The sequence below is a fragment of the Pelophylax lessonae genome (genome assembly GCF_965119305.1).
Source record: "Pelophylax lessonae genome assembly, chromosome: 9".
Lineage (NCBI taxonomy): Eukaryota > Metazoa > Chordata > Amphibia > Anura > Ranidae > Pelophylax > Pelophylax lessonae.
Window position 1 is genome coordinate 56,564,932 of NC_138776.1, and position 15,346 is coordinate 56,580,277.

Genomic DNA, 15,346 nt, shown 5'->3' on the forward strand with positions numbered 1-15,346 from the left:
TAATTCATCATGACTGCATAAAACACCAACACGTTTCAGGGGCTCAAAGCACTGCCCCTTCTCAGAGCTTAGAATCATTATCAAGGCTTAAAGTAATTCTACTGCTCCTGGCCCCTCCCTCGTTTCGAGCGGCCCCACAGCAAGCAGCTTGCTATGGGGGCACCCGAGCCGAGCTGCAGCTCCGTGAGTCTATTCAGACACAGAGCTGCATTTCAGCTCCACCCCTCTCTCTTCTGATTGCCTAACTGACTTTGATTGACAGCAGCGGGAGCCAATGGCGCCACTGCTGTGTCTCAGCCAATCAGGAGGGAGAGTCCCGGACAGCCGTGGGACTCGTGGGCATCGCTGGACAGAGATGGGGCACAGGTAAGTATATGGGGAGGCTGCTTCATACAGAAGGATTTTTATCTTAATGCATAGAATGCATTAAGATGAAAAACCTTCTGACTTTGCAACTCTTTTAAAGTGTATCTTTATTGGCTCCTATTTGTTTACTTGTGGAGTGTGAATTAAAATGTGTGGACCAAAAATTTAATTTAGGGACACCTTAGTAAAATATAAACGAGGAGATTGTGCTGAGTAAATAGATACTCAATGTTTCAAGCTTTAAAAATGAAAGTGTCTGCAAAGCGATGACGAACTTTGGCATGCTATATTTTCCAGTGGCAATGCTTTAGAAGCTCCTATGCTGTTGGTCAGCCTTTTTCAACTAGGGTGCCTACAGGTGTCTTCGGGGTTGCCTTGGCAAAATACCTAGAAATTGCCAAAAAACTGTATACAAGCCAGCGGGTGGATCAAGCCTGTCTATTACTTACACAAAGCCACAGGTTTTCCTTCTGCAACATTAGAACCGTCTAGCTGCCAGTGTCCTAACAACCAATGATGTCATCACTTTAGCGTTAGCTGTGCACAGTGGCCCTAGAAGTATTGCTCTCACTCTGGCGTGTATGGCAATATGTAACATGTGTAGCACAAGAAAGAGAAATCTCCACTATTACCAAAAACGAGTGTTTTGTCGCCAACATTCCAATAGTGATAATGAAAACAAGAAATCCCCCCATTTGAGAACAGGACTTTAAAGGCGACAGGATCAACAAAATTCGTTATTAAAAAAACATATTTTTTTATTAATGCATGTTAGAAAAATGAAAAATACACATAAAAAATAGTGTCTATACATTCAAAAATCAACATTGTTTTTCTCCTCTTATTGGGGATTTTTAAGGCAATCGATCAAAAAAAAAAAAAAAAAAAATGAAAAATTATAAAATTTTAATATTTATTGAAAAAAGTTAAAAGAAAGAATTAATACATATATCATATAGCCACATCAACCACATTGGTCATGCTACAAAACAGTGCTTGAAACATTGGTGACCATATAGGTAATGAATCATAACAATAATACTAGGTGAAGGACAAGTTAATGAAAGTAATGGAAGGATGTTAATCACCATGCTCTATTTGTGAAAAGAATTGGGGAGAACAACTTGCGGGATTCTCATTACCTTTTGGATCTGGTTGGATTCTATGAATTACTACTTGATTTTTGCACCACAGCATATGGGGCAATTTTAGTCCTACACCCCGTGGCCCTACTGGGACAAAAGGCTCTCTCATCTCCTGTTTGGGGTTTGGTTCTCTTCATTCCCTCCCCATATATCCCTTGATACGGATGTGAGGCTCGCAAGCATTTCCTGGGAAGGAAAGATGGATGGATCTTGTTATCTATTTTATGCATATTATTGAAATCAAGACAAAGAATGTGAGAAGGGACTGCAATATATTTATATATCCCTGAAGAAGATTCGAACTACAAGTTCTCAAGTTATTCGAAACGCGTCAAATTTCTCTCCTCCCCAGAGGTTCTTTCCCCCAGGGAGGAGTATTGTATTCTCTTTCTCTCTTTCATTAACTTGTCCTTCACCTAGTATTATTGTTATGATTTATTACCTATATGGTCGCCAATGTTTCAACCACTGTTTTGTAGCATGACCAATGTGGTTGATGTGGCTATATGATATATGTATTAATTCTTTCTTTTAACTTTTTTCAATAAATATTTAAATTTTGTCATTTTTCGTTTTTTTTTTTTTTTTTTGATCGATTGCCTTAAAAATCCCCAATAAGAGGAGAAAAACAATGTTGATTTTTGAATGATTTATGGGATGATGGCAACCACATGTTACCCACAAACTGAGATAATATTTGTAAATAGTGTCTACACATAGACATAAAAAAAATACAACATTCACTGTACAACCATATTGTTTATGACTATACATGTGTCGTGCTGTCTCCAGTTTACCCAACACATCTTTGGTTTGAACACCTTTCTTTAGGGGCATTGACAAGGAGATATCTATTCATTCAATAATTCAATTGAGGTAATGTACAGCCATGTACATGGTAAAAAACATGAATGGAAGTTGTTTGCCATTGCCCGGGTGGGATGGACAGGAGAGGACGCCTCCACTGCTGGGTTCAAAAAGCCCCCACGGAGGTCCTCAATATATACCTGCTGATGTTGGACACCAAGGACATGAAGATTCTGTATAATCCCGAAAAATGGGTGCAATAGCCCAAGGTTATAGGAGGATAGAATAGTCCTGTATATCTGTTGATCCCCCAAAAAGGTGAACATTTCTCTAACTTGGGTGGAAAGGATGGCCGTCCATGTGTTGTCCTCCCGGCTGTAGCTCTGCACAAGCAATATTTTTTGGAAAATATGTTTATTAAGAGTTTTCATGCCATACAAACGGTCAAAAGAGATACCATTCCAGGTTAACTTGGCCCACTCTAGCCATGCAGACACCTCAGAATAAGAAACCAATAGCTGGTGTCGGAGTTACAAGCTATTTGCGAACAATGGATACACCTAACATGGAAATATCAATCAATGGGGAGCGAGCGCTATGAATAAACAAGCTGCTGGCACTAAAAAGGGGAATATATACCTTCTAAATAGAGGTGAGTGCAGCGCTAAAAAGTAGTTAGTAAATGCTAAACAGTCCATAAATGTGAATAAAAGTTCAAATCTTGAAAAGTCCATAAATCATAAAATCCAATGAAAAAAAAAAAGAGTAAAGAACCAAGGACTTGTGTAGGACTTGGCCACGGAACAGCGGACTATTTAATGTGAGTTTTTGCTTCACTGCTTTTAATGTACATGTACATGTTTTATGACCGTTTGGAATAAATATACTACGCTATAAAATATCCCTGGCTCCATGTGGTGAGCATTTTTCATCTAGTGCACCTATAGTAAGAATAAGGATGACCTTGTAACCTCAGGAAACTTCTCCATTGGGATCCTTTTTAAGGCTTGGCTCCTTGTGAATTCTGGTGAGTATATATATATATATATATATATAGATATAGATATAGATATAGATATAGATATATATGTAGTGGAGGATTGGTGTGTCATGTTATGCACAGGCTGAGGAAGCTCTATCACCCTTTTGTGGATTTTCTTGTGAACCGTGTTCTACTCTTGGACACCTGTGGAGTTCTGGAGTTCTTTGCTCTTTTTTCATTGGATATTATGATTTATGGACTTTTCAAGATTTAAACTTTTATTCACATTTATGGACTGTTTATTTAGCATTTACTAACTACTATTTAACATGGAAATATGCAAGCAGCGTTTTTGTATGTAGGTGCCCCTGATGGGTGTCTTTACATTCGTGTGTGCACATGGGACAGCCTCAACATTTTTTCAGGGGGAAAGGGGGGGTTGTTTGTGCTTGGGTGTAAGTTTGTTTTTTGACACTTTTTTTCAATTAAATTTTATTTATAACACATTGGGGAAAAAATGTCGCAATACAAGCTGATCAAATCAAAAACCTTTTCCTTCTCCATGCAAGTGTTTAAAAAAATATATAAATGTTTACAAAATAAAGTAATAAAATGAATAATCCCGAGCTGGGAAGCATGGTAGTTAAAGTGGTGTTCCACCCTAAAACTTAACTTCGGTCCATCTTCTTGCTTCTAGTCACCTGAAAAACAAATGGAAAATCGCAATTTTTTTTTTTACTTACCTTGTTTTAGAAGAAAATATACTCACCTCACTTCCTCTTCCTCCCTCTGCGGCCACGGGCGTCGTCACTTCCTGGCTTGCAATGATTCCTGGGAGCTGAACGTCATCACTCCCAGGAATCAATGCGCCTGCACCGGCCCCGACGTCAGTTCCGGTGCAGGCGCCGTCATACCTTGCTAAACAGCTTCTGGGCATGCCGACGAGCTGTGCAGGGATGACGCTGCAGCCCCGGAAGTGACGGCGGGGCCGGTGCGGTGCATTGTGGGACGGAAGAGGACGCAGAAGACGATCGCACTGTCTTCAGCTGCCCACACCTGAAATGGCAGCGCTGGACAATACATTTTCAAAGTAAGTATTTCTTCTAAAAGGTAAGTGCAACCCGGATAGATCAGAGGCTATCCCAGGGGTATTTTTATGTTTTTTTTTTTTGTTTTAGGTGGAACTCCGCTTTAAGTAGTAAGCACTGTGCCCTAGTAGCACTGAATTTCTCTTTCTAGTTAACATCGTGTTTACTTTGCAGGGTTTTCCATGTTATTCAGGTTTTCCTCTGTGCTATCATTTATACCCAATAACTAGCCCATAATCTGCTGTATTCAGTGTTAATTTTGGCACCAAATTTCAGTTTAGTTTTAGTCATTGTCTTTTGACTAAAATGCTATTTTAGTTTTAGTCGTATTTAGGTCATCTGAATTGTTTTAGTTTTAGTCATATTTTAGTCGACTAAAATCTTATACATTTTATTCAACTACAAATAAAATGGGTTTAGGTAAATTGTAATGCATTATTAAAACATATATACCCCTGGAGTAAAAATTTAATAATTTATTATTATTTATGGTTTGAATCTGCACTACAGACACAGATTTAGTCATTGTGATACATAATGTCCTTATAAATAAAACCAAGTTTCATTAACCAAAAAAAAAATTATAGCTTTTTTCACAAACAGAAGTGCAACTTTTAAATACAAAAAAGTGTAAACGTTATTGGCTGTAATTTCATTGCACATTTTACCTGAATATATAACCAACATTAAGGTCCGGTTCACACTTATGCGATGCGGGAAGGCTGCGAATCCGCAGCCTGTTCCCGCATCGCACACGCACCCCCGGCAGTTCACACTGCCATATGCGATACGCTGGGGGTGTCAATGTAATCTTAACGACACCCCCAGTTTGATCGCATATCGCAGTGCGATCGTGCAGTTCGCACAGGATCGGATCGCACAAGTGTGAACCGCTGTGCGATCCGATCCTGATGCGGCTTCCAAAAAGGGTCCTGTGCGTGTTTGCTGCGGCTGCGGTGCGAATTTAGCCATACAAAGTGTATGGCTAAACTCGCACCGCACAGCGGATCGCATGTAATGAAGAAGCAGTGCGCTCCGACATTACATGCGAACCCCGCACTCGCATAAGTGTGAACCGGGGCTTAAGGAAAAATTTAAGAAAAGCCTTTTTATTAATTTTTTCTCTTTCAGCAGCTTAGTAGATGCCTCTTACGTATGCTTATGCAGTAGGGTAATACATGTTTAAACATTAATGTGCTATTATTTTTGGCTCTAGATGGAATTGTGTTGCCGATTTAGCAATGGCCAGCAGAGTAGGGTTCATTTTGATGTCAATTTTCGATTTAGTTTTAGCCATAGTCTTGACTAAAATGTCATTTTAGTTTTAGTCATATTTTAGTCTAATGACTAAAATGCCAGTCATATTCAAGTCATATGAATTGTTTTAGTTGTAGTCATATTTTAGTCGACTAAAATAGTGTTAATTTCGTTGACGAAAATATTTTACTCTATGAAGTTAACACTGGCTGCATTACATCAGCCTTGGGCAACTGGGCAGGGAATGATGGGACTGCTATATACATAATATGCCAGCATGATGCAAACATGGGGTATAAATTAGAAGTTGCCATGATGGAGCGAATGTAGTTGATAAAGCGCTAGTAAACTGCTGTTTCCTTTTTTGCCTGCCAGGCAATGTCATAATGTGCTAGTATGCATTGCATGCTAGCACTTAATGGGAAACTTACCTTAGAATGAAGCCCCCCCAGCTGCTCTTTGTCACCGCTGAAGGCACTTACATCTTCACCCGGTCTTCCTTCTGGGTTTGCGGACTCCAGCACTGTGAGTGGCCAGAGCCATGAAGACGTCACTCCTGGGTGGCTGTTCCTTCAAAGCGCATGCGCCCCTATAAGCGCAGACAAACATATATTATGTGAATAAATGTACCTACCTGGGCCCTTGTTTGTCTGCTGTTATGGGTCACGGAGACTATCGTAATTAGTGATTGACTGACATTGTTTTTTTATTGCCGATACCGATATTTTGTTCATCGATATCTGCCGATATTTTCGGAATTTAAAAATGTTTTATTCTTTTTATGTTTTATTTTTTTACAGGTACTCTTGTGGAGGGATCTGGGGGTCTAAAAGACTCCAAACCCCTCCTGTGTGCTTAAAAGCATCCAAAACACCAAGTTTGGCTGTTTTGAATGCTGTCATTTTTTTGAATTTGGCGCTGAGTACCCAGAAGTGATGTCATGACCTCACTTCCGGGTTTTTGCACGGAGAACTGATCAGAGCCAAATGCGGCTTTGATCGGGTCTTCAGTGGCTGTGCAGGCTGACTTCTCGGGTCTCCCGGTGGGATGGGAGACCCGGGTGAGCCGCGGAAGGCGGCGAGAGGGGGGGACGTCCCCTCCAGCTCCCTGTAATGACAGCCTAGCGACTTCTGAGCCGCATCGGTTGTCATTACAAGACAGCGAACCGTCGGCTATGGACGCCGGTACCGGGGTGATGCCTCTAGCTGCAGGCATCACTCCGGAACAAGCACTTTCCCGAAATATCGGTAACCTCAGGGGCCGATTCCAATATATCGGGGAAAGTGCATATCGGCCCTCAATATATATCGGCTTTGCCGATAATCGGTTGATCCCTAATCGTAATAACGGCTAAATAGCGTATCCGAGTCACGGCACCAAAAATATGAACATGGATTGTTATCACAAGTTCCCTAATTTTCAGGAAACCTGTAGAATTACTAACAGACGAGATAAAGTTACAAATTATGTTTATTTATTACGTAATTTTGGAGAGCACAATCACATAACAAGCTGTTCAATATGTGCTCTGGCACGCTTATCAAAAGCATCCTCTTTTTATATGGTTTCTTATCACACAACACGCATAAAAAAACACCCATTGGGCATCCCATGATGTCAGGAAAGTCCCCTTCTGAGCTGTTCACCTAAAAAGTTGTTTACTATATAGCTCAAACGGCCATTTTAGCTTCATTTAAACAAAATGAAGAGAACACAACCATATTTGAGATTAGTCTTATTCCCAATTAATGTATATTATGATGTGAATCAGTAAGGATCACTATTGTCCCTTTACAACAGTAAATCTTTCCTTATTGGTGCACAGCTTACCTATGGGTAAAATTCATGCATGGGAGTTTATTCCCACTTTAAACGACCAAATCCACGTACAATCTGCAGAATAACTCTATGCTTCTCTGTCTGTCTGGATGTCGGGAAATAAAATATTTATTGTATTTTATAGTTCTTCTGGTTACTCTGAAATTCCAGTCACCGTACCGGACACTATCACTGAGTGGAGCGCCCAGATGTTCTGTGTCGGGGATAGTGGTTTGGGTCTGTCCTCTGCGGTCCCAGTTACGGTCTCCCAGCCATTCTTTGTTGACCTCCAAATGCCCTACTCTGTAATACGTGGTGAGACTTTGATGCTCAAGGCTTCGTTGTTCAACTACCTGAGCCAGGATTTGATGGTAAATTGCCACTGTAGATTCCAAAAACAATTGTGCAATGTGTGTAAGTTATTAATGTTTTTTTTATGTGTCATCATTATGTATTCATCATTCGGAAAGATAAAAATGCTCCATAAATTTCCTGGAATTTAGGAGTAGGTAAGGCTTAGTTCAAACCTCTAAACTCCAGCCAAACCGCTAAATCCATAGATAAAATACATTTATGGGGACTGTCCATCCAGTCCTGAGATTTACACAGCTCTGCCTCACAGCACAGCCATATCTGGCAGGGCAGGGGACCAGTACCATCTACAGGTCTTGTCTCTCCCTGGGGAGCCTGTCACTGCAGAATGAAATGAGAAGCCATAGATTGATGAGCTAATTTCTCTGTAACTTTGCTCTCTCCTCCTATCAGCAAGTCCATCGTTATCTCATGAGCATTGCAGCACAATTGACTAGCTTTTTGTGCTGTTATTCCCTTTTCCAGTCTGACCTTTGCTGCACATGGACTGCGATAATCTGATCACATTTAGGTTCTTATACTAGTTATTTTCAAAACTGACTTTTAATAAACATATACCTGCATAGACTGTGTCTTTTATCTGCCTGGCATTCAACTTTAACAATTAGAAATAAGCATAGAGTAAGGAAATGATTGGATATGTTGGAATTAACTGGAAAAGCCTTGATGTTTAAAGATTAACCCCATTTTTAATGAGAAAAAAAACATTCCCCTCAGGGTGATCTCTGTACACTGCAGGGATTTTAACAAACTTATGTGTTCACAGATTCAGACAACATTAGCTGAATCGAACAATTACCTCATGAGAAGCTCCAACGACAACACAGTCTGCGTGGGTGGAGGAGAGAAGATAACAATCTCATGGCAGGTGATATCACAGACATTAGGTAACTAAAAAGCATCAAAAAACACCTAAAAGAAATATGGCAAAATATGGAACTACTGCAGTCCAGTCATCTATATTATGCAGGGATGTGGGCAGACTTATTTAAAGTATACCTGCCGTGTAAATGTTTGTGTCTCTGCCCCTCCGACAATGCTGAAATTTCCTGCAGTAGTTTGTGTCTCTGCCCCTCCCACAATGGTGAGATTTGCCTGCAGTAGTTTGTGTCTCCGCCCCTCACACAATGTTGAGATTCTCCTGCAGTAGTTTGTGTCTCTGCCCCTCCCACAATGGTGAGATTTTCTGCAGTAGTTTGTGTCTCTGCCCCTCCCACAATGTTGAGATTTGCCTGCAGTAGTTTGTGTCTCTGCCCCTCCCGCAATGGTGAGATTTCCTGCCATAGTTTGTGTCTCTGCCTCTCCCACAATGGTAAGTTTCCCGCAGTAGCTTGTGTCTCTGCCTCTCCCATAATGGTGAATTTCCCACAGTAGTTTGTGTCTCTGCCCCTCCCACAATGGTGAGATTTCCTGCAGTAGTTTGTGTCTCTGCCCCTCCCACAATGGTGATATTTCCATGAAGTAGTTTGTGTCTCTGCCCCTCCCACAATGGTGACATTTCCTGCAGTAGTTTGTGTCTCTGCCCCTCCCACAATGGTGACATTTCCTGCAGTAGTTTGTGTCTCTGCCCCTCCCACAATGGTGACATTTCCTGCAGTAGATTGTGTCTCTGCCCCTCCCACAATGATAAGATTCATTCTTTGCAATGCTTTTGTTTATGGACAGATTTGCATTTTCAGTTATTCTGACATTTATTTTTGATAGTCCCTGGTGGTGTTTGGTTCCAACACTCTATCACATGTCTGCTACATAAATAGACTGAGATTGTTTAACATTTTAAGTAACTTATTTAACCTTTCTGCAGGCCAGATAAATATCTCCGTCACCTCACAGGCTGTGGAGGGTGAGTGTGGAGGACGGAGTGCGGTGATACCAGACGTGGGCAGCAGAGATGCCGTTATCCAACCTTTACTGGTGAAGGTGAGTATCAGGGCGCTGAATTTCACTAAGTCCAGGAAGGTGACATCTGTAGCTAAACAATCTCCTCTGGTGCAGAGACTGATGTGGCTCAGTGTTCTCTGTACAGCACTGCAGCATACAGTTAGGTCCATATATATTTGGACACAGATTAGATTTTTTTCAGTTATTTACCAAAACATATTCAAGCTAATGGATATGGGCTGAAAGTGCACTGCACACTTTCAGGTTTAATTTGAGGGTATGTACATTCAGATCAGAGGAAGGGTTTAGGAATTACATCTCCTAAGAATAGCCATCCCCCTTTTCCAAGGGACCAAAAGTCAATGGACAATTGAATCAAAAGCTGTTTCATTGCCAGGTGTGGGCTACTCCTTCATTATTTCTTCATCAATTAAATATGAAAAAAAAATTGTAAAAAAAAAAAAGGGGGGGGCTAGTGTAGATGCCCACATCCTCCCTAATAGCTGTACAAAAGAAAAAAAAGGACCCTTCTGGGTGGGATTTTAAACAGGCAAAAAGGAATATTGAAGTGTATTAATAAAAAGTAATGTTTATTCAATATGTCAAGTTAAAACCTGTGTAGGAAAGGAGTTCCTGATTTAAAACAAACAACAATTTCACTCCTAATACAAACATATTATATACAAGAACCACATGATACTGTCACTTGTTGGATTTGAATGACAAAAGAAACACCCGACGCGTTTCAAAATAGTTTTTTCTACAATCTTCTTCAAGGGGTATGTATGTGGTTAGCAGAGTATATATTTCTATAACAAAGAGAAATATCATTAAGTACTTAGCACATATGTAATGTTCATACTATTTACTAACATTACCCAAGGATACTGACCGTAGGTATTATATACAGTGGAGTGACGGACTGTATGTTTCTAAAAGCAAGAGTTGCAATCGTTACCAACCAATAGCCATCCACCAGTAAGAGGGCGCCTGGACGTTTACCCCTGAACCACTGGGGGCAATAGAGGAACAGCCTTGCCGAAATTGATATCTAAGAGTCAATGTGAAAAAAGGGGGGTAAAGCATAAATACAAGGAAGTTCCATAGAATCAAAAAAGGATTTTAACCAGAAAGTATATATATATATATATATATATATATATACATACATATATCTGGGGTTTATGAAGGCCACATGGATTATATTAAATGACTGCCCTTTATATATGTTTTGTAGAATAAAGCCATCTTATATCTCTGCTCAAACACAATGGATTTTCCTCTTCATTTGGGAATTCCCCACTAAGAGAGTCCTTGATGGGATCGATCGTTTGATGTGTGCTATCAAGTGGGTTTCCATGTGGCCTTCATAGGCCCTATATATATATATATATATATATATATATATATATATATATATATATATATATATACCTTCTGGTTAAATTCATTTTTTCATTATATAGAACTTCCTTGTATCTATGCTTTTTTACCCCCCTTTTTCACATTGATACTTAGATATGAATTTCGGCAAAGCTTTTCCTCCATTGCCCCCAGTGGTCTTGGAGTAGAAGTCCAGGCGCCCTCTTACTGGTGGATAACTTTTGGTTGGTAATAATTGCAGCGCTCTTTTGCTTTTAGAAACATGCAGTCCATCACTCCACTGTATATAGTACCTACGGTCAGTATCCTTGGGTAATGTTATGTAATCTTCATACTATTTTTTATGTGCTAAGTACACATAATGATATTTCTCTTTGTTATAGAAATATATACTCTGCTAACCACATACATACCCCTTGAAGAAGATTGTAGAAAAAAACTATTTTGAAACGTGTTGGGTGTTTCTTTTGTCATTCAAATCCAACAAGTGACAGTATCATGTGGTTCTTGTATATAATATGTTTGTATTTAGAGTGAAATTGTTGTATGTTTTAAATAAGGAACTGCTTTTCTACATAGGTTTTAACTTGACATATTGAATAAACATTACATTTTAATAATAAAGTTAAATTTTCCCTTTTGACCGTTAAAATCCCACCCAGAGGGTCCTTTTATTTGTTTGTATTTCTTCATCAATTAAGCAGGTAAAAGGTCTGGAGTTGATTCTAAGTGTGGTATTTGCATTTGGAATCTATTGCTGTGAACCTACATCATGCATTTAAAGGAGCTGTCCATGCAAGTGAAACAGGCCATTGTAAGGCTTCAAAAATGAAACAAATCTATCAGAGAGATAGCAGTAACACTAAGAGTGGCCAAATCAACAATTTGGTACATTCTGAGGAAAGAAGAATGCACTGGTGAGCTCAGCAACATAAAAAGGCCTGGATGTCCATGGAAGACAACAGTGGGGGATGATCGCAGGATCCTCTCTATGGTAAAGAGAAACCCATTCACAACATCCAGACAAGTGAAGGACGCTCTCCAGGAGGTGGGCGTATCATTGTCAAAGTCTACAATCAAGAGAAGACTTCACGAGAGCAAATACAGAGGGTTCACCACAAGGTGCAAACCATTCATAAGCCTGAAGAATAGAAAAGCCAGATTAGACTTTGCCAAAAAAACATCTAAAAAAACCCAGGCCAGTTCTGAAAAAGAATTCTTTGGACGGATGAAACTAAAAATAATCTGTACAAGAATGAGGGGAAGAAAAACATTTGGAGAAGGCTTGGAACAGCTCATGATCCAAAGCACACAACGTCATCTGTAAAACATGGTGGAGGCAGTGTGATGGCATTGGCATGCATGGCTTTCAGTACCACTAGGTCATTGGTGTTTATTGATGATGTGACAGAAGACAGAAGCACCCGGATAAATTCTGCAGTGTTTAGAGATATACTGTCAGCCCAGATTCAGCCAAATGCAGCAAAGTTGATTGGACGGCGCTTCACAGTACAGATGGACAATGACCCAAAACACACTGCAAAAGCAACCCAGGAGCTTTTGAAGGAAAAGAAGTGGAATATTCTGCAATGGCCGAGTCAATCACCTGATCCCAACCCAATTGAGCATGCATTTCACATGCTGAAGGCAAAACTAAAGACAGAAAGGCCCACAGACAAAAAACAACTGAAGACAGCTGCAGTTAGAGCCTGGAAAAGCATCAGAAAGGAGGAAACCTCCTTGGTAATGTCCATGGGTTTCAGACTTCAGGCAGTCATTGCTAGTAAAGGATTCTCAACAAAATAATAAAAATGAACATTTTATTTATGATTATATTATTTGTCCAGTTACTGTTGAGCCCCCAAAAATGGGGGGGGGGGGGGGGGAGAGACTGTGTATAAAAATGGTTGCAGTTCCTAAAATGTGTAATTGATATTTATGTTCAACCCCTTAATATAAAGCTGAAAGTCTGCACTTCAAATTCACTTAGATTGTTTTGTTTTAATTTTATTCTGGTGGCATGCAGAGACAAAAGTATGACAATTGTGCCTATGTTCAAACATATATGGAACTAACTGTATATCAGAGCTATACAAATGTATAATAATAATAGTGTGGGGGAGGGGGGACAATAGATTGTAAGCTCCTCTGGTGCAGAGAGTGTAGTATACCCAGGGAGGTCTCTCCCTGCCTGGTATCTAGACAATTGTCTGCTCATCAGCTCAGAAACATCTACACTATAGAACAAGTTTGTGCTCAGCCTATGTAGCCATTTCATTCTGTATTCCCTTGATTTTGACTCTGATATTATTTTTCTGTTTTTTTCTGCTTAAAATTATGAACATGTGTGTTTGTTTTTTAGCCCGAAGGGACCTTGGTGGAGCAGGCTCACAACTCTATGATGATGGTCGATGGTACGTATTTCACTCCCCCAAGACAATTCAGAGAGAAGATTGTTAGAGAGAGTCCAGCCTATGAATGAATGCCAATGCAAAATCCATTCTATTTAAAATATAGCTATATAAAGAACAAGAAGAGGGCGCACCAACCTTGTGCATCACCCAAATGGAATTTATTAAATATTAAAATATACTCACAAACATGAAGATGTTAAAAGCATATCGATCCACAATGGACCAAAAGTAACCAGGTCATCAGGACAGTGTCCAGCACGCCAGAGGACCTTCCAAATGGCTGATGCGTTTCAAGGAGGGCTCTAAAGAAGATGGGATCCCCCTCGAAAAGCGTCAGTCATTTGGAAGGTCTTCCGCCGTGCTGGACATTGTCCTGATGACCTGGTTTCGTTGGGTCCATTGTGGATCGATATGCTTTTAACATTTTTTGGTTTGTTAGTATATTTCTTCTCATTTTATTTTAATTTACTCCATTTGGGTAATGCACAAGGTCAATACGCCCTCTTCTTGTTGTTTATACAGTGTTTCCTTCGGGTTTCCCTTGACCCCAAGAGGGCAGCAAGATCTGTGCTTATACCCGGAGCCCTAGAGACCCACGGCTGCCACATCTCTGTCGAGCGCAGGAGATTTTGTCTATTTTTTATAAAATAGAGCTATGTGTGTGTGTGTATAAGGAATTTGATTGCAGATACTGTATTTTATAAGCCCTCGGATGGAATGATTTTGTCTGAAAGACCTCTGCTCCTTTATTTTTCACTTCTAGGCATTTTACGCTACACAGTACAAAGTAACATGTTATACCTTTACCAATTTCAATATACAATAAGATTTGTTTCTTGTATTTTGTTTATAAGGAAACAGTGTTTTAGAGAAAGTCAGTATTGAGATGCCCGTATCTTATGTTCTGGGTTCTGCGAGAGGATTTATTAGCTTTACAGGTAAGTAGTAAAAGTATTAGAATCCTGACTGTCACATACTCTGCACTGCTGGGGGACTCTGCTCCTTCCTCTATCTAACTCTCCTCTCCTGAAATAATCTGCTCTGCTGGAGGACTCTGCTCCTTCCTCTATCTAACTCTCCTCTCCTGAAATAATCTGCTCTGCTGGAGGACTCTGCTCCTTCCTCTATCTAACTCTCCTCTCCTGAAATACTCTGCACTGCTGGGGGACTCTGCTCCTTCCTCTAACTAACTCTCCTCTCCTGAAATACTCTGCTCTATTGGAGGATTCTGCTTCTTCCTCTATCTAACTTTCCTCTCCTGAAATATTCTGCACTGCTGGAGGACTCTGCTCCTTACCCTATCTAACTCCCCTCTCTTTAAATACTCTTCTATGCTGGACGACTCAGTTCTCTATCTAACTCTCCTCTCTTGAAATACTCTGGTCTACTGGAGGACTCTGCTCCTTCCTCTATCTAACTCCCCTCTCTTTAAATACTCTTCTATGCTGGAGGACTCTGCTCCTTCCTCTATCTAACTCTCCTCTCCTGAAATAATCTGCTCTGCTGGAGGACTCTGCTCCTTCCTCTATCTAACTCTCCTCTCCTGAAATAATCTGCTCTGCTGGAGGACTCTGCTCCTTCCTCTATCTAACTCTCCTCTCCTGAAATAATCTGCTCTGCTGGAGGACTCTGCTCCTTCCTCTATCTAACTCTCCTCTCCTGAAATAATCTGCTCTGCTGGAGGACTCTGCTCCTTCCTCTAACTAACTCTCCTCTCCTGAAATACTCTGCTCTATTGGAGGATTCTGCTTCTTCCTCTATCTAACTTTCCTCTCCTGAAATATTCTGCACTGCTGGAGGACTCTGCTCCTTACCCTATCTAACTCCCCTCTC

At 40.3% G+C, this 15,346-nt stretch overlaps 1 protein-coding gene across 1 annotated transcript in view; it reads left to right on the forward strand.

The window, feature by feature from the left end:
• LOC309564212 (alpha-2-macroglobulin-like protein 1) overlaps nt 1-15,346 on the forward strand; it is a 254,662-nt gene that overhangs the window by 190,600 nt on the left and 48,716 nt on the right. The window contains exons 21-25 of the mRNA XM_082268839.1: nt 7,609-7,834; nt 8,602-8,722; nt 9,640-9,755; nt 13,462-13,517; nt 14,375-14,451. Coding sequence (XP_082124965.1) covers nt 7,609-7,834; nt 8,602-8,722; nt 9,640-9,755; nt 13,462-13,517; nt 14,375-14,451 — 596 coding nt within the window. The remainder of the gene's footprint in view (nt 1-7,608; nt 7,835-8,601; nt 8,723-9,639; nt 9,756-13,461; nt 13,518-14,374; nt 14,452-15,346) is intronic.